Raw genomic sequence first — 20,653 nt, forward strand, 5'->3', positions numbered from 1 at the left:
CCCTTTCGGTGTTAAGTAGACTACCACCTATGTGGTAGCTCATGGGTACAGAGTTTTTACCAAAGGGGATGACAGTGCACTTTTTGGCATTGAGCTTGAGGCCATGGCTTTGACACCATGCATCTGTCTCAGTGAGGCCCTTTTGTAGGATGTCCACATTGTTAGGAGTTTCGATTATGGCTCCTAGTTTGCAGTCATCTGTGAACTTTGTTAGCCAAAGACCCTTTGTGTTAGCCTGTACTTCAGAAAAGTAGGTACCAAACGGGAGCGGACCCAAGGCTGAACCCTGTGGTACTCCACTTGTCACTGGTCTGAAGTCGGATTTGAAGTCTGCTACTTTCACAGTGTGGGTTCTGTCAGTGAGCCAGTTGGCAACCCATCTTGTGACATAGGGATTTATGCCTAGTTTAGTGAATTTATCTGTAATTCCAGAGTGGGGGATGGTGTCAGAAGCTTTGGTGAGATCTAGATAGGCTGTGTGAACCACCTTGCCCTCGTCTACAGCTTTGGTGACTGCTTCAAAGAAGTCTATCAGGTTTAGAAGACATGATCTGCCTTTTACAAACCCAAACTAGGTGGGGTCCAGAGTTTGGAGATTACCAATGTCTTTGTTTATAAGTTCCATGATGATACGTTCCATGGCCTTGCAGACCAGGCTCGTTAGGCTAATGAGGCGGTAGTTCCCGTGGTCTGTGTTGGCTCTCCCTTTGTGGAGCGGGATAACCATCACTGTACACCATTTAGTGGGCGCAAAGCCTGAGGTGAGGCTATGATTGAACATGGTGCTTAGGTGGGGTGCCAGTTCATTCTGTAGTTTGTGTAGAATGCAGCCTGGGATGTTGTCAGGTCCCATGGATGCTGTGTTCTTGGCTTTGGAGAGTGTGGTTTTTACCTGTGCAGCCGTGATTACAGGAACTTTGCATTCTTCCGGTATAGAGATGGGCCCTTTAGGGGGTGAGAGTGGGGTAAAGTTAGCACTGAACCTATCTGACAAGATGTTGGCAATATCAGTTGGTTCTGTATATTTAGTGCCATTGTGCTGTAACTCGGAGCAGATCTGAGTGTTGCCATTGAGATTCTTGACATAGCTATAGAATGCTTTGTGGTTGTCTTTAGAATCAGTGGCGATTTTGTTTTCGTAACTAGTTTGGAGGATTTTTTGAGGGATCTCAGCTTCTTACTGAGGCTGACCAGGGAGTTCCTCCAATCATGGGATTTTACTCTTTTTTGCAACAGTTTCTTTCTTCTGTTGTAGAGTTTGTTTATGGCAGGGGACCACCAGATTGGCTTCCTTTTTTGGTGGATAGCATCTTGGTTCTGTTAAGGATAGCACAATCCATGCACTTGTGTAAGTGCTTATAAAGTGCATTTGTGTAGGATTCAGCATTCGTACCTCTGTTGTCCATCTGCATGGGTGTCGTGAAGTTTGCCACTTCTGTCTTAAGAAGCGTGAAGTTGGCTTTGGAGAAATTTTTTATGGTAGTTTCCCTAATGGGGGTGGGATGTGGATGTCTAGGGTGATTAGCTTGTGGCCGGACCTGTCCAATGAGGATTTTACCTCTGGTGTGGAACACCGGTTGCCCATGTTGGTAATGACCAGGTCTAGGATATTGCTGCCCCTTGTAGGGGTGTGGATAAGTTGATCAAAGGCAGTGGAATTTATGAATTCCAGAAAACGTTGAGCATAAGAGTTGGTACAGGAGTAGTTTTCCCAGTTAATGGTGGGGTAGTTGAAATTGCCCATTATTAGGGTGTTGGGTTGTACCCTAATATTTTCCAGTGCATCAAGAAATGAGGAGTGGGAATCTTGGGCCATGGTGGGGGATCTGTAGCAAGTTACAGTTTGGATTGTGGTCTTGCCCAGAGTTAGTTGCACTTGGATAATCTCGGATGCATTATGCTAAGTAGCTAGCCTGGAGGTGTGGATATCCTTAATGAATATAGACACGCCTCTGCCTTTAGTGTTTTGGTCCAGGTTAGGTGGCCGAAAGGTGTGGTATGAATTATAGCCTGGTAATGCAGGGGTGCTCTCTGGAGCCTTGAACCAGGTCTCTGTCACTGCACAGATGTCAATGTTCTCCATTTTAAGGTTTAGACTTCTAGCACTGAATAGCATTAGCCTCAGATTTTGCTTGCTTGTATCTGTTATGGTGGTGAATTTATCATTTGAATCTTGCTTAAAAATGGCACTATAAGGGTGGCAAAAGCATTAGCCAGTATCCGGAATCCCAAGGGCGACAGGTGCAGGCCATCTCTGGCAATGCATCGTGGTCTGTCAATCATGTCATCCCAGGCAGACAGATACTTGATCCCCTTAGAATGACACCAGAAGCTTAGCCAATTGTTGAAGTCAGTCATTTTGTCCTTGTACCCGTGGTATCATTCTGGGTGATGGCAGGATGCTACTCAGGGCTAGGGTCATACCTGCCTGGGCTACAAGATTGGAGAGCTCCTCCATGTCTCTTCATGTAGTCCAGGGAGGTACATTTCAGGTCATTTACACCAACATGGACAATGACAGAGTCATATTTATACTTGTTGTGGAGTGACATGAGTGCATGCATTATGTGGCGGATCCTGGCACCTGACAGGCAGCTGACAGTAACTTTCTCCTTGTTTAGTCTGGTGAGTGGAACATCAGTGTGCCTGACTACAGAGTCACCTGACTAGAGTGTTGGGTATGTTGTTATGCCTTATGGGCTGTGGTTGAGTGGTACACTGAGTTTGTGGGCTATGTGTCATTTGGGTTGTGTTGGGGGGTGGAGGTTGCTTGCGTTTCTGTTTTGGAGGTCTCTGTTGCTTGAGCAGATTTTTTATTGAGAGCCTCAGCGAATGTAGGTGTGCATTTTGTGTTGCTATGCGTGTATTTTGGTGGTGTAGGTTTTGAGGGACTATGTGATGAGTGTGGTGTGGTGCAAGTGTTTACCTTCTCCTCTTGACTGTATAGTCCAATCTTGGGTGAAGAGAGCTTTGCTTACAATTTGGCTATATAAGTGCATCTCTCACAGATTGTAGTGTTGGGTGGTAGGAGGAGAGGGGTGTCTGTGTACATGAGGCAATTGCTGCATTGCCCCAAGATGCCCAGATTCATCAGGTAGACAGGAGAAAACACAGGGAGCTGACCCTTAGACATGTCTTGGATAGGTGGTTATTTATTAAGTACTAAAAATTGTTTTCCTCTAGACAAGTGAGGAAAGTTGAGTGCTGTAGTAATTGGTAGCTTATTTAATGCTTACAACAAGTTCTGAACAAATGCTGATCTCAAAGAAACAGATTTGAGTGCTAAAACTAAAAATCTGGCTAGTTCTAAGGGAATATTTGAAAATCGGACTTTATGGCACCGGGAATAGTTTAACCCTAGCTAAGCGGCGATGCATAAAGTGTATTTTTTTTTATATAACAGTAGCAAATGAGCAAACTGATTTAAACAAATTAACCAATAAAAAGCTAAAGGGCGACTGCTGTGGTGCAGCGGTTAGCGTTGCCGCCTCACAGCACGAGGTTCTCCGGTTCGATCCTCGGCTGGGGTGCCTTCTGTGTGGAGTCTGCATGTCCTCCCTGTGGTCACGTGCGTTTCCTCCGGGTGCTCCGGTTTCCTCCCACATCCCTATGACATGCTGTAGGTGGATTGGACACTTTAAATTGGCCATAGGTGTGTGTGTGTGTGTGTGTGTGTGTGTGTGTGTGTGCCTTCTGTGGAAGGTTGGGCACCGGGCTGGCAACTTGACACCGTAAAACTCCACTGCCAATCATGAGCAGACAGGTGATCGGCTGTGGCGACCCCTAACTGGGAAAAGCTAAAAGAAGAACCAAAAAAAAGCTAAAAACTGAGCCCCATTCCAGCAGTCTTCTATCAGACAAGTTCTAACTGCACACTCCTGCCACCAGCATGCCAGGGGAGCCTTCTCCAAAAAAGATGGTCTGGATTAATGCTCAAGTTATACAAACAAAGCTAGATTCAGCAGGTCTGAATTTAGTCTATGCTACAGCAAACAAGGCATACCAATTTCAGAAAGAAACAGTTCAAATAAGCAGGCACAATAAGCCTTTAACCAGAAACTCCCAGCTCAGAAGGGCAGAATCTACCCTCTCCTCCCACAAGAATGTAGACTACACCTTCTTAATGTAAAATAACTGGCCCGAAGCCCAAGTGCTTAAACCAGAACTGATACACTTTTAGAATAACAGACACTAAGCCTTCAATCAGCGACTCCCAAAAGATGTAAGCTACTTGTCCTGCCACAATGGCGCAGACCACAAACCTTCTTAATGTAAAACAACTGGTCTGAAGCCCCAGTGCTTCAACCAAAGGCTTAGAATAACAGTTACAGTTTAATCAGACTATTAACAAGCAGTAATAAATGTAGCAGAATAAATGCAATAAAGTAGGAAGAAACACAAATACAGTAAAAGGAGATGAATAAAGTGTAATTTTTTATATAACAATAGAAAACGAGCAAACTGATTTAAACAAATTACCTAATTAACCAGTAAAAAAGCTCAAAACTGAGCCCTGTTCCAGCAGTCTTCAATCAGACAAGTTCTAACTGCACACTCCTGCCACTAGGGTACAGGGGAACCTTCTCCAAAAAAGAAGGCCTGGATTAATGCTCAAGTTATACAAACAAAGCTAGATTCAGCATGCCTGAATCTAGTCTATGCTACAGCAAACAAGGTGCACCAGTTTGAGAAAGAAACAGTTCAAATAAGCAGGCACAATAATCCTTTAACCAGAAATTCCCAGCTCAGAAAAAGGCAGACTCTAGCCTCTCCTCCCACAAGAGTGCAGACCACAAACCTTCTTAATGTAAAATAACAGGCCTGAAGCCCAAGTGCTTAAACCAGAACTAATATACTTTTAGAATAACAGGCACTGAGCCTTCAGTCAGCAATTCCCAACTTAGAAGGATGTAATCTACTTGTCCTGCCACAACAGTGCAGACCACAAACCTTAAAATAACTGGCCTGAAGCCCAAGTGCTTAAACCAGAACTAATACACTTTTAGAATAACAGGCACTGAACCTTCAATCAGCAATTCCCAACTTAGAAGGATGTAAGCTACCTGTCCTGCCACAACAGTGCAGACCACAAACTGTCTTAATCTAAAACAACTGGTCTGAAGCCCAAGTGCTTAAACCAAAAGGCTTAGAGTAACAGTTACAATTTAATCAGGCTACTTCCAAGCAGTAATAAATGCAGCAGAATAAATACAATTGAGTACTTTTAAGAAGAGGCAAAAGCAAAATGAAGTGCAATTTTTTTTGTTTTGGCCTGTCAACCACGTCCTTCCAGGCTGACAAGTATTGGAGCCTGTTGGAATGACACCAGTAGCTAAGCCAGTTAAAGTTGATCATTTTCTACTGGTATTGTGGTAGTAGAATGCTGCCCATTGATAGGCTTATACTTGCCTGTGACACATATTTTGAGAGCTCAATCATGTCTCCGTTCTAATAGTACAAGGAAGTATGTCTTGTGTCGTTCATGCCCACATGGACTTTGACTGAGTCATACTGGTACTTAGGGGTAACTGATCTGAGTGCTTGCATGATTTGGTGAATCCTGGCCTCTGACAGGCAACTTAACTCTAACCTACCCCTTGTCCAGCCTGGCAAGAGGGACAATAGTTTGTCTCCCAATGGAGTCACCTGTGACCAGAATATTGGGTTGTGGAGTGCTTCACCTTATGGGCTTGGTAGTTGAGACACAATGAGATGTGGCTTTATGTTTTGTGATGGGAATTGTCTTGTTTCTGTGCATGCAGAGTTTTTGAGGACTGAGCCTAAGAGACCTTTGAAGTTTGGGTGAGTTACATGTGAGCACCTCCACATATGTGAGTCTGTGTGTGGTCCTTTCTGTGAGTGATGTGTGCGAGTCACTGACAACCTGTTTGTTGCTTTTTTGTCTGTATGTGAGAGCCTAGCATCCATTGTCACTGTGTAACTACATCTCTCACATACTACATTTGTCTGTTAGAGAATTAAGTGGCTGTCGGTATACATAAGGCAAATGCTACATCAGATATGAAAGTTATGTACTGACCATAACAGTAGATCTGTGTTCTCTGCTTCCATCCTTCTAAACTCCCCTCCTATCTGTCCGGGTCTGTATTAGTTCATCGAAGGTTCACTTCAGCGAGCCTCCGTTCAAACAAAAAACATCAAATATTCACCTCAGTGAACGCTCACGTCGGTGAAGGATTTACACTGGGAAAGGAACTAGTTGGTCAACATAAGGAAACTTGCTCTTTTCCCCACTGTAGTGTGATCTCGGAGTTGGTATATATATATATATATATATATATATATATATATATAGTTGAGGGGTGTTGGGGGCACAGCCCCCCACCTGGGTGGGTTTAAAATCCTTTGGTGTGTGTTACAGGGAAATATTGGGCAAGTAGTTGCTTTCCCTGTGTAACACATTCAGTGAAGTGAACATTCGCTGAAGCGAATGTTCAATGTTTTTTGTTCAATGAATTGAGGTTCGCTGAAGTGAACCTTCGATGAACTAAAATAGACCCGATCTATCCCCCTGCCTATTTGTGAAATTCATTATTCCTTTATCTTGTTTGGACCATACTAACGTATTGTGAAGACCCTTCAAGTACACTTCTTAAGTCCAGATCAGCTTATGAGCATTCATACTACCTTTGGATGATCTTTTATTGTGTTATTAATATTATGGAATTGTCTGTATTTTTGGGCAAATTCGCTCTGAGGTAATGTTAGGCTTTGCAGAGGGTTATGGGTAAGGAGAGGAGCCTGAGCTTGAGTTGCCGAGTATGGATCCGAGGTCGTATCCGAAGACCCTTCTGTTGAGGAAGGATGGAAGCAGATAGTATACATCTGTCATTATGGTAAGTACATAACTTTCATTTTTCATGCACATATTTTCACATTCGTTGTGATATTACTGCTGTCTAACACGACAGTGACTGTATCCTGACCTCAGTTTCTGGAGTTTTTTCTTTTTTTCTTCAAAATAATTCAACCAGCTGTGTTGCTGAAAGGAAAGTATTCATCCTGTTGTTTGTCTCCATCTGCTGGTCTAGAATTCAAACCTAAATACTTTGACAAACGTTAGCAGATAGTTTATTGTGCTCTTGTAACATTACCATATTGTCTGTGTTTGAGTAGCATTTTACTACCCAAGCAAGTTTTTTTGCCTGTAAATATTTTTGGTCCTTTGTAGACTACAGTTCATCCTAATTGCTGTTCTTGCTGCTGCATTCTACAGGCCTACCAAGTGCCAGGCTTCATGGGACACATAGGCTTCATCACTTCCATGTCAGACCACTTCTGTGGTTCCTGCAACCGGTTGAGGATCACTGCAGATGGAAACCTTAAGGTAAGAGGGGAAAATGCATTATTTGCAGCAGTGTTATGTACATTTCTTACTAGATAATTACACTCGGGTATGAAAGAACAGGACAGCACAGTGGCCTAGAGGCAAAATGTCTCCTTCCCAGTTACAGGACACCAAGGTAGTTACTAGACATGTAGTCCAGGAGACCATCAATGAGCTTAGCCCAAATTAAAACACTGTCAGAATAAATTAATTCCTCAAGATCACTTAGTAGGCAAATGAAGGTGAAAAAATTCAAACTCTGTACCCTTGGAACAGGAAGCGGCTCATTAACAAATCAGAGTTTTAATCCTGTGTGCTAACTGCCAGACTTTAGTCCTGACTTCAGTTGTCTGCGGGAAAAGTTTACATGTTTTCCTCATGTAGGTGTAGGCTTTCCCCAGGTGCTCCTGTTTCTTACCATCTTTTGTAAGTATGTTGGCTGAATAGGTACCCAAAATTGTGCATTATATAAACTGATATGTGTATATGTGGGTATGTGTGTATATATATATATATATATATATATATATATATATATATATATATATATACATTTATGTATGTGTAGTTTTTTATATATATATATATATATATATATATATATATATATATATATATATATATTACATTATGGCAATTCTGTCACCCTTTGATGTCTCAAAATTAAAAGTGGCATGATATAATGTAGTAAAGACAGATGCATTGTTATAAATATCGTAAACAGTGTTGCTTCTTCAAGACAGGTAGCTACATTTTTGTGTTAGCTAGAGAGGTTTCCCACAGGAATTGTTTTCATTGAAGACGTATTCCATTAAAATAGTGTATAAAAAGGAAGGCTGTGGCCCTTTAAGTCAAAGAAGTTGAGCTCTTGATGTATGGGAGAGTTTGTTTTTGCAACAGCATTATTAAAGAGTATCATGCAGCAAAGGAGAAGACATTCCAGAATAGCCCACAGAAGGTCAGACATTATCTTCTGAGAATCCAGAAAGGAGGAAGCTAGTTGAAAGCACATATCAGCTGTGTTAAAACTGGTGTTGAGACTTTTTTGTTAATGGACTAACAGAAATGGTCCTTTACAGTTTTTGTTTGCTTCACCTATATATACAAGAATAGTTGTAACAACTGTAGAAACTGGAGTAAAAAGGAAATGACAAGCCAGTATACCAAGATAGATTTAATAAAACTCTGACGTCTTGGCAAAAAGCCTTCAAGGAGTAAAACACATTACAAAACACTTGCCTTTAATATCTAAAACAATTAACACTTAATTACATGATTAAATAAGCAGCCTCCAATTGCATTTGTCATTTAACCCTCTGGGGGATAGAGTATCAAATTTTAGAATGTAAATAGATTCTTTTAATAACAACTGTTTTTGTTACTAAAATTGCGTCAAACTGGGACACCTTTACTTTCTCCAGTATAGTGCCCTGTTAGCCCCTTGCTAGCCCTGTGATGAACCAAATTAAAATGTGTAGCTATCGAACTGTCTTCTTTTTTATTTAGAATATCTCTTACATGTTCCAATAGCCTCGTTTTAAAAGGTCTCTTGCTTTCCCCGATATAAAATGTATCACAGGGGCATCTCAGGGCATATACAACACCATCTGTGTTGCAATTAAAATGGTCACACACTTTAAAGAAAATATTATTAATTTTCAAAGAATCTTTAACCACAAATTTACAAACTTTACACCTACCACAAGCTAATGTTCCATATGGAGAGTATGTAGTATATTTAAAGGGGGATAGTAAACCTACCCCTTACTAAAAGGTTTCGTGTATTTTTTCCTTTTCTATATGAAACAGCCAACTTCTCATTTAGCAAGGAAGAAATCTACGACACTGTCACAAGACACACCAGCCGTTTACATCCAAAATGTACTAAGCGCTTTCACCCATATTTTTGTGGGCTTCATCATCACTCTGATGAAGCCCACAAAAAGATGGGTGAAAATGCTTAGTACGTTTTTGATGTAAATAAACAGCTGGTGTGTCTTGTGACAGTGTTGTGGATTTCTTCCTTACTAGTTGGTGGTTGCTGGTTTTAAATTTGTTTGACAACTTCTCATTTAACCACTTCGACACACTAAAACAACTGTATGTTGTAACAAAATAGATGGTTCCATCTTTTTCTGTTCTCTTCATTATTTCCTGGGTGGTCTTCCCCCATAAGAGGTATTACTTCCACTCACCTTCTCTATAAATCTCTTCCAGCTCTTACTGATTGTTTTATGATCATAGCCCCTATTTTTAAACATCTCAAAGGTTCTGCCCAACTCATAATTTAACTCTCTATCATTATTACATAATCTAGATAGCCACAGACATTCCCCAAAGGGGATAGGCTGAAGAGTATTGGGAGGATGGCAACTTTGTCCATGTAGAAATTGTATACCACCTTCAAATTTTCTATGGACAGTTCTTTTTAAAGATTTTCCATCTGAGATGTCAAGTATAACATCTAAAAACGGAACCCTGGTGCCAGTCTTCAGGCTATCGAATTTTAATTCAAATCTATTATTTTGTAGTCCTACAAATTCACTCACTTTTTCTTGTCCCCCCCTCCCCCCTACCAAAAAATTAAGGTAATCTATGAACTTATAATATCTAATGACATGTTTGACATAAAATTATGTTCTAAACAAGCATTCCAAGTCAAATAAGCCCATACTGAGATTAGCATATGTGGGGGCAAAAGCGGCTCCCATTGCTGTGTCCTGTTTTTGATAATACAACTCGTTATTGAACTTAAAAAAACTTGTTGGTTAAACAGAAATAAAACAATTCTATAGTGTATTTAGTCTCAGGACTAGTTCCCAAAAAGAACCTCAGGGCTTCAATTCCAAAAGTATGCTGAATGCTCGTATATAAACTTTTTGCATCTAAGGTGACCCAAAACATATTGTTGTTCCATTTAACATCACTCACTTTATGTAAAAAATCAAACACATCACAAATATAGGAAGAGAGGGAACAAACTTTAGGTAACAAATAGCTGTGAAGGAAGTGACTGTTTTTATTCAAAAAATCACAACCTGAGACTATGGGTCTACGAGTCTATATTAGAACACCGAATGTTCAAAATTTCAAGTGTTCTAATATCGATCCGTTTTCAGCCAACGCTGAAAATATCGAAGAAACAGAAAACCAAATTTTTTCCTAGGGAAAGAATTTGGTTGTCCATTTCTGTTGCTTCGGTATTTTCAGCGCTGTGTTGGAAAGTTTATTGGTCGGGTTCAGGTAAGTGTGCGATTGTGTGGACGTGAGGGTTAGGGGGCGGGTCAGGTAAGTGTGCATTTGTGTGGATGTGAGGGTTAGGGTGTGGTAGGTGAGTTAGGGTTAGGGTGAGGTGACTGTGCAATAGTGACGGACCTTAGGATTAGGGTTTGGGTTAAGGTAAGTGGATAGTTAGTAGTGTATGTATAGGTTAGTGTAGGATTAGGTGTAAGAGTTTAGGTGTATGTGGATAGATTGCTTTTTGTTTGGTGTGCTTGTGTTGTGTGTATGTGTTTTGGAACAGCAAATTTTTTCCCTAGGAAAAAATTCGCTGTTCTATATGTTCGATGTTTTAAAATTTCGATTACTAGGGTTCGATATTAAAACACTCGAAATTTTGAACGTTCGGTGTTTTAATATAGACCCGGGTCTACCAGGTGGCTGCATGACATTCTTATGTATTTTGGGAAGACAACAGAAATATGCCATCTTGCAACCTTCTGTAGTAAATGTTCTCTTTACATCTACATCAGTGAAATATCCCAACCTAAAGACCTTATTTTAGCAACTCTTCATATTCTTTTCTTGCAGTATTGTATGCATTAATATCCACTCTTTCATATACATCTCTGTCAGTAATATGTTCTTCGCACATTGCTAAGTATTGAGTGTATGACATGACTACTAATTTATTCCCTTTGTCGGCTGGCTTAAAGATTAGATCTCTCCTTTTAATTAGGGCTTGTAAAGCTTTCCATTCCGACAGGGTTAGATTGTAGTTAATATCATATTTCTTCTTTATAAACTCCTGGTATTCATTATTAACAGCAAAATTCAGCATTTCTGAAAAATGTAGTACACCCTCATTCATAAACGAGGTATAAACATGCTATCATAATTCACATTACTCGTATCAAAGTGAATATAAGCATTACATTCAGTTTCTGAATTGCATGAATAAAAGCTTTCACAAAGTGTCAACACTATTTTCCATTACGTCTATTGTCTGTTCATTAAAAACATTCTTAAAAAAATATTTCAGATGTAACTTTCTACTTAGTCTAAAAATGTCATATTTTATTTCATATAAACACGGAAGAACCGTAGGTATGAATTTCAAACCAAGGTTCAATACCGCATATTCAGTGTTGGAAAAAGAATGTCCAGATAAATTCACAACATAATGATTACAGTCAAAAGGACAGGAATCATCACCATTTACATCGTTTATACCATTGTGGTTGGTGCTGATGTTCTTCATATTTTTCTGTTGCAGTCATCACATTTGAGTTATCCTGCCAGGGGTAGCCGTCAGTCGGCCTGAATACCAGAGGCTTAGTATTTCTGCATCGGTTGCTGTCACTCCAGGACAGATGTCAAGTAGTCAGTGGTATAAAATCAGGCAGCTGACGCCATTACATCAGTCTTTCTTGCTGAGGAGCCTGAAACAGAAGCAGATCGCTCGAGTGCCGGTCAGTCGTTACCTGAGTTTTCGTTTCTGAATTGAAGTTGAAGTCTTCTAAAGCTAAGTACCCCATTGGGGATCTTTTTTTCTTGCTCTAACTGATGTCAGAAAAAGTTAACAATTGTCTCACCTGTGGAAAGCAAATACCACACCGAGACTTCCATTCTTACTGCGTCACCTGTTTAGGCCCAGACCACGACATCCCCCGCTGTCACTTTTGTGTTTTGTTCCAATGCCAGAACTGTACATCGTTGGGCCCTTATTGTGGCTAGATATTTTCGCTCTCAGTCCTCGAATTCCGATAAGGCTTCAGTAAGCCATCCGACTACCGATCTTCTGAAAAAAACGTAAGGATAAAGACACAGACCGCACAGGTCCAAAACTGCCAATGACGCTTCCGCTAAGCTAGTCGTCAGTTCTCCGGTCCTCAGTGAGGCACTTTTGCAGCCCCTGATGCCCACTTCTGTGCATTTGCAGGCCGCTACCGAGACCCTTTCGGAGTTCGGTATGCCGCAAGACTCTTCTTCGACTAAAGATCCTACGGATGTCTGTACCTTGGATGGGTCCGAAGCCGCTGAGCAGGCACCAGCTCCTGAGGAAGTACTTTGTACTACTGATACTCAACACAGACCGATGACTATTTTCTTGTCTTCAGTTCTTTCTAAAACTACCGAGTTTCTAAGGCCTAGGGTACGAACCACACCCAAAAAACCAGCGACCCAAGCTCAGATACCTGCTTCCTTGCCTCAATCTCAAATGCTTAAAATGGTGGAAGACCTTATTATGCTTATTAGGGTGAGCCAGGCTACCCCTTCCAAAAGAAAGAGACTTGTCCCCAGTAGTTTTATCTGAACAGGAGTCCATTGACTCTGATGCATCTGAATATGAAGATATGCAACCTCTCTCTGCTTATGAGGATTGTAATGCAGAGGAATCCATTCCTTCTGCCTCTCCACCTGAGGATTTTTCATATGGGGAAACCCTTCATACTTTAAGGGAGCATTTCCAATGGGAATGCCAAGACTATCCTCAGTCAAAAAAGAGACTTGGGGAATTCTTAGATTTACCACAGCACAGTCCTTTGGCCAGTCCTCCTGTCCTGTATGTTGTGGATGATGTTTTTATGGAATCCAGTTTGACTCCTGACACCCTTCCTCCTGCTCCCAGGAAACCTGACAGGTATTACACAGTCCCTGACACACACAAATTTATTTTCAAAAATCCTACTGCTGACCCAGAGATTCCCGAACTTTAGACAGATGGGGTAAAAAAGTATACACCTCTGCTACTCTTGCTATTAGAGCAGTAAATTGTCAGTTCCACATGCTGAAATATCAGCAGCATACCATGGAACTCCTCAAACAAAAAATATCTTCCTTTCCTGCTTGTGCAGAAAATAAAGAATTACAAGAGCCTAATGCATTCTGCAAGTCAAGTAAATAAGCACATCTTGCAATGTGGCTTTGACGCCCTAGAAGCATCTTGCAGGGCAGCAGTCACTGGTTCTATCCTTAGAGGGCATGCTTGGCTTAAGGAACAGACCTTGCCAGACCATGTCAAATCCAAATTATTGGACGCACCATTGAACAAAGACAACTTATTTGGCACCAAGGCAGAAGTGGTCTTAATAAAGATGGAAGAAAAATCTAAATTTATGCAGACATTTAGACTTCTTACAGGTCCAGCCTCCGAGGTTCAGTAGGCATTGCCCCTCCAAGCACTGGCCCTTTCCTGCCCCCCTCCAGGCCAGTTCAGCCCAGACCCCCCCCCCAGACAGCAGCCCCAGGGAATGCAGAGATCTAAGCAATGGAGTTCCTCCTTTTCCAAAACAGGGAGAGCAAAGCCACCCCCTTATGGTAAGAACTCACAATGACTTTACACATTCACCCCTTACCTCTCCCCACCTGCTTGTGCCCCTAGGAGGAAAGCTCTCCTTCCACTCAAGCAACTGGGCCAGTATTACCAATGACCTATGGGTCCTCAACATAGTGTCCCAGGGATACCAATTTTATTTCCACACTCCGCTAACCCCAAAAAGGTTCCCAGATCTTCCTCCAAACCAGTGAGCAGAGACCAAAAAGCAAGTCCTTTCCCTGCTCTCCATGAGGGCAATACAGCATGTTCCTGCAGAACAGATAGGCCAAGGTTTCTACTCCAGACTGTTCCTGGTACCCAGAAAAGAGGGCACATGGCACGCCATTCGTGATCTATCCATTCTAAACACCTTTCTGGTGATACCAAAATTCAAAATGCTCACCCTCCAGCAGCTTCTACTAGTGCTTTCCAAAGATGCTTGGTTAGCCACCCTAGTCCTAAAAGAGGCCTACCTACACATCCCAGTCAGGGAATCCTGCAGGAAATACTTACATTTCAGGGCAGGATCTATGCACTTTCAGTTCTCTGTGCTTCCCTTTAGCTTATCCACTGCTCCCAGAGTTTTCACAAAATGCCTGGTTCCCGCCATTGCTTTTTGCAGACAAAGATGTATTCAAATTTACCCATACTTAGATGATTGCTTGATTCAGGCAGACAGTCAGAAAAAACTGTTACAGCACCTGATGTTTTTAAAGGACTTACTGATCTCCCTGGGGTATACTGTCAACGAAACAAAATCAAAGTGTCACATAGCTCATAACACCAGTGTGCCACCCAACAACAACCCCTAAGGCAAGACAACGTACCCAACACTTTAGTCATAGGTGACTCTATAGTCAGGCACTCCCACTCACCAGGCTAAACAAGGAGAAAATTAGTCAGCTGCCTGTCGGGTGCCAGGATCCGCCACATAATGCATGCACTCAAGTCACTCCACAAGTACAAATATGACTCTGTCATTGTTCATGTTGGAGTGAATGACTTGAGACATACCTCCCTGGACTACATGAAAAGAGACATGGAAAAGCTCTTGGATCATGTGGCCCAGGCAGGTATGACCCTAGCCCTGAGTAGCATCCTCCCTTCTCCCAGAATGATACCACAGTATAATGACAAAATGATTGACTTCAACAATTGGCTAAGCATCTGGTGTCATTTAAAGGGGATCCAGTATCTGTCTGCCTGGGACAACATGAGCGACAAGCCACGATGCTTTGCCAGAGATGGTCTGCACCTTTCGCCCCTGGGATTCAGATTACTGGCTAAGGCTCTTGCCATCTCTATAGTGCCTTTTTTAGGCAAAGTCCAAAAGACAAAACCACCACTGTAACAGGTACAAGCATGCAAAATCTGAAGGTAATGCTACTCAATGATAGAAGTCTAAACCTCAAAATGCACTCCTAAAAATGAAGAACATCGATGTCTGTGCAGTAACTGAGACCTGGTTCAAGGCTCCAGAGAGCACCCCTGTAGTACCAGGCTACAACTATTACCACACTTTTCAGCCACCAAACCAGGACCGAAACACTAAAGGTGGAGTAGTGTCCATATTCACACCACCAGGCTAGTTGCCCAACACAATGCATCTGAAATTCTCTGGGTGCAACCAACACTAGGTAAGACTGCAATCCAAATTGTAGCTTGCTACAGATCCCCCACCATGCCCCAAGATTCTCACTACACCTTTCTCAACATACTGGAAAATATTAAGATACAACCAAACACCCTAATACTGGGTGATTTCAACTACCCTGCCATTAACTGGGAAAACTATTTGTGTACCAACACCTTTGCCCAACGGTTCTTGGAATTCATAAATTCCAATGCCCTGGATCAACTAATCCATAGTCCCACCAGGGGCTCCAATATCCTAGACCTGGTCATTACCAACATGGGAAATCGATGCTCCACACCTATGGTCATCCCCTCATTGGTCAGGTCTGACCATAAGCTAATCACCCTTGACATTCACATCCCTCCCCCTCTCCCCAATAAGGAAACTTCCATAAAAAACTTCTCCAAAGCCAACTTCCTGCTACTCAAGTCAGAAGTGACAAACTTCATGACACCCATGCAGACGGAAACTGAAATTTCAACTGCTGAATCCTACACTAAGGCACTGTACGAGCACATCCACTCGTGCATGAATCATGCCATCCCAAATAGAACCAAGACACTCTCCTCCAAAAAAAGTAAGCCAATCTGGTGGTCCCCTCATAAACCAACTTTACAACAAAAGGAAGAAACTGTTGCAGAAAAGAGGAAAAACCCAGGATGCAAAAATCTCCCCTACCAGCCTCCGTAGGAAGCTGAGATCCCTCATAAAATCCTCCAAAGCTAGTTACAAAAATAAAATTGCCAAAAATGCCAAAGACAACCACAAGGCATTCTATAGCTATGTCAAGAATCTAAATGGCAATGCTTAGATCTGCTCTGAGGTACAACAGAATGGCATTAAATATATTGATCCCAAGGATATTGCCAATATCCTGGCAGATTGATTCATTGCCAACTTCACCCCCTAAAGGGCCCATCTCAATACTGAAATATTGCCAAATTCCGGTAATAACAGCCACACAGGTAAAAACTGCACTCTCCAAAGCTAAGAATACAGCATCCATGGGACCAAACGACATCCCGGGCTGTGTACTATATGAACTACAAAATGAACTGGCACCTCACCTAAGTGTCATGTTTAATCATAGCCTCACCTCAGGCTTTGTGCCCACTGAGTGGAGCACAGCTACAGTTATCCCACTCCACAAGGGGGGATCCACCTTGGATCCTGGGAACTACCATCCTAACAGTCTGACAAGCATGAGCTGCAAGGCCATGGAAGGTATTATCATGGAACATGTAAACAAAGACATTGGCAACCTTCAAACACTGGACCCCACCCAGTTTGGGTTTGTGAAGAGCTGATCTTGTCTCCTGAACCTGATTGACTTCTTTGAATCAGTCTCCAGAGCTGTAGACAAGGGTAAGGCAAGTCCACACAGCCTATCTGAACCTCGCCAAGGCCTTCGACACCATCCCCCACTCTGGAATCATAGATAAATGTACTAAGCTGGGCATTAATCCCTACGTCACTCAATGGGTTGCCAACTGCCTTACTGACAGAACCCAGACTGTAAAAGTAGCAGACTCCAAATCCAGTTCCAGACAAGTGGAGTACCTCAGGGTTCAGACTTTTCTGAAGTACAGGCCAACACTAAGGGACTCTGGCTAACAAAGTTCGCAGATGACTGCAAACTGGGAGCTATTATTAAATCCCCAAATGATATGGATATTTTACAAAAGGGCCTTCCAGAAACAGATGCTTGGTGCCAGAGCCATGGGCTCAAGCTCAATGCCAAGAAATGTGTAGTTATTCCCTTTGGGAAAAAACATGTACCCATGAATTACCACGTAGGTGGCAGTACACTAAATACTGAAAGTGTGATAAGAGCCTTAGGGACACAGGTGGACAGTGTTCTCAGCTTCGATAACCATATCGCCACAACAGTCAGGAAATCTTTCTATGTGGCACACCTCATCACTAAGGGCTTTTCATCCAGAAAAAAGGAGGTCATTGTCCCACTGCACTTATCCCTCATTGGACCCATTATAGAATACAACGCCCCTGGGGTACACACCTGGATGGCAGGTGCATTCAGGGCCATTGGAGCCCAAATCAAGTACATCTGCACATCAACCAAAAAGAGATGTTAGCTGTTCAGCACGCCCTGACAGCCTTCAGACCCCTACTCTCCCCGGGGCCTCTACTGATCAAAACAGACAACACCACAGTGATGTGGTATATCAACAAGCAGGGAGGTACTCACTCTAATCCTCTCTGTAGGCTTGCCATGACCCTTTGGCTCAGCCTCAGCCATGCAACTACACCTGCTAGCACAATTCCTGCCAGGCTCTCTAAACTCTCTGGCAGACAACTTAAGCAGAAACCTGCTAGACCCACATGAGTGGCAGTTAGACCACAGAACCTTCACCCTTGTAACCCAGAAATGGGGCACCACGAAGGTCGACCTCTTTGCCTCCCACTTCAATCATCAGCTCAGAAAATTCTGCACCAGGGAACCTCACATCAAGGCCTAGAAAGTGGATGCTGTATCCTTCCAGTGGGTAAGCCTCTCGGTCTATGCATTTCCCCCTACCACTCATATCAAGTGTACTGCTCAAAATAAGGGAGGAAAAACCGAGGGCAATCCTGATTGCCCCAGACTGGCCATACCAGCACTGGTACCCACTGCTACGCAGCCTGTCACCACTGCCACCATGGCACCTACCTCAGATCCCAACACTCCTGACTCAGGGGAATGGGAGAATTCATGCATCCCCAGTTGCAGAACATCAACCTGGCAGCCTGGCTTATTCCCTGACCAATCCTCAAGCTGCCAGGCTAAAAAAACAAGTCCTAGATGTTATACGTGAAGCCAGACACCCCAGCACTATGAAATCCTATGCTGATAAGTGGAAAAGGTTTTGTACCTAGATCCAGGCCGAGGGAGCTTGAACGGCACAGCCCTCCCTGCCTCTCATCCTGGATTACCTGGCAGACCTACTACACAGGGGTCTATCCTTCTTTTCTATTAAAATTCATGCCTCTGCCATCAGTGCTCATTACAGCACAGAGCCTTCTCTCTTCTCACACCCTGTCTTCAAACAGGTCCTAAGAGGGGCTAACAACTTAAGGCCACCCAGAAGAGCTCCTACCCCAGCTTGGGACCTTAACTTTGTGTTGGAAAAGCTCACCCAACCCCCCCCCCCTTGAACCTGCAGCTTCAGCAGAGTTACAGTTTCTCTTGGAAAACAGCCTTGCTTATGGCCATCACTTCATCTAGATGAGTATCAGAGCTACAAGCAGTCATGGCTGTAGAGCCCTTCATCATTTTCCATGCTGACAGAATCTCACTCAGGACTAACCCATCTTTCATGCCTAAAGTGGTGTCAAGTGTGGCTCTCTACCAATCCATACATTTGCCCACCTTTTTCCCTAACCCACAAAACAAGGGGGAAAGGATTCTGCACTCTCTAGATGTGCACACACAGCTCAGATTCTGTCTGGACAGGACTAAATCTTTCAGATCAATTGCTAGTCAACTTCGCAGCAGGAGCAGAGGGCAAAGCCATATCCAAACAAACAATCTCCAAATGGATAGCACACTGCATCCATTTCTGCTACAGACAGCATGGGAAACCACCCCCAAAGGGGGTCAGGACACATTCCACCAGAGCAACCTCCACCTCTGCAGCCTTTCTCAGAGGGGTCCCCACCAGGGACATCATCCTGGAGGCTGCAACATGCACATCTGTTCATACCTTCACCAAGCATTACCAGCTGCCTATCTTCTCCAAATCCAGTGCAGGCTTTGCCACCGCAGTCTTGCAGGGCATCCTAGCTAGCCCACAGTTTTCTTGACTGCCTCCACCCTTTTCTTCAGCTCTGGGAATCAACCCAAATGTGATGACTGCACCAGTGAAACACGAAGAACATAGTACAGTTGTGTACACTTACCATAAATGTAGATTTTCAATTGTATTCACTGTTGCAGTCCTGGTTTCCCTCCCTCCCTCCATCCCCCTTGTCTCTCTGTCTCTCTCTCTCTTCCTCTCTCCTTACAGGGATTTTTTGGTATTTACTTTCTACTGGTGGTGTTCTTACCCCCTATTTGGGGGGCTCCTGACAGGGCAATAAAAATTGATGTATTTGTATTGTTAACCAGCTATTTTTGGTTAACTTGCCTTGTGTTTGCTAGTTGTTTTTTTTTTGTTCAATTCTGACACAAGCCTACCATTGTATTTTTTGTAGTTTGCTTTGTTTTTTGCGGAAATGTATTCTTACTTCATGTAATTGGAGCTTTTCTCCCCGGGCCTCTACTGAAAACGGATATATGTCCAGCTAGACTAGCCCGGTCAACAAATGTAAAATAAATAAAATAAATAAATAAATAAAAATGTAATGGCATCGGCTGCCTGATTTTATACCACTGAAGACCTGACGTCAGTGCTGGAGCGACAGCAACCAACAGAAATACTAAGCCTCTGGTATTCGGGCCGACTGAGGGCTACCCCTGGCAGGATAACCCAAATGTGATGAGTGCAACAGTGAATACATTGGAACATCTACATTTATGGTAAGTGTACACAACAGTACTTTCTCGTTGCACCATGTTTGACTGTTCGCGCTGGCATTTTGTTCCTTGTCTCCCTTCTCTATAATTATTGAAACCATTCCGAAAGGTTTGGTTAAGCTGTCTAGTTTGCTGAACTGGTGGAAGTTAGGGATATTCACCATTTTCTCCATCTTCATCTTCAAAAGAAGTTTGGCGGCCTTCGGACACCGAGAATGAGGAGTCATGGAATTGTACATCACTTCCTGCTTGTGTAAATTTGACGTGATTACTTTTTTCTTCCGATTGGCTCTTGTTGAAAAAGCTTTTCTATGTCTACAAGAATAGTCTGTTTCCATTTATTTCTTTTGTAGAATAAACCTTCATTATTAGAGAGATACTGGGAAAGATATATATATATATATATATATATATATATATATATATATATATATATATATATATATATATATTTATTTATTTATTTATACGGGTACAGGTGAAGAAGAAAGGTGTAATAAATGCATAATTGTACACTTTGGGAAGTCAACCATCCCAGCTAATTACCATGTTGATAATGCGCCTCTGAGAGTCGACCCAGTGGTCAGGGATCTGGGTATACACTGTACAGGCTAC

At 42.6% G+C, this 20,653-nt stretch overlaps 1 protein-coding gene across 3 annotated transcripts in view; it reads left to right on the forward strand.

The window, feature by feature from the left end:
* The window catches only part of MOCS1 (molybdenum cofactor synthesis 1), a 1,733,254-nt gene that overhangs the window by 1,396,928 nt on the left and 315,673 nt on the right, over nucleotides 1-20,653 (forward strand). For all 3 annotated transcript variants that reach the window (XM_044084832.1, XM_044084835.1, XM_044084843.1), the window contains exon 8: nucleotides 7,238-7,348. In XM_044084832.1, coding sequence (XP_043940767.1) covers nucleotides 7,238-7,348 — 111 coding nt within the window. The remainder of the gene's footprint in view (nucleotides 1-7,237; nucleotides 7,349-20,653) is intronic.

The sequence above is a fragment of the Protopterus annectens genome, chromosome 1.part1 (assembly GCF_019279795.1).
Source record: "Protopterus annectens isolate FY-2018-M chromosome 1.part1, PAN1.0, whole genome shotgun sequence".
Lineage (NCBI taxonomy): Eukaryota > Metazoa > Chordata > Ceratodontiformes > Protopteridae > Protopterus > Protopterus annectens.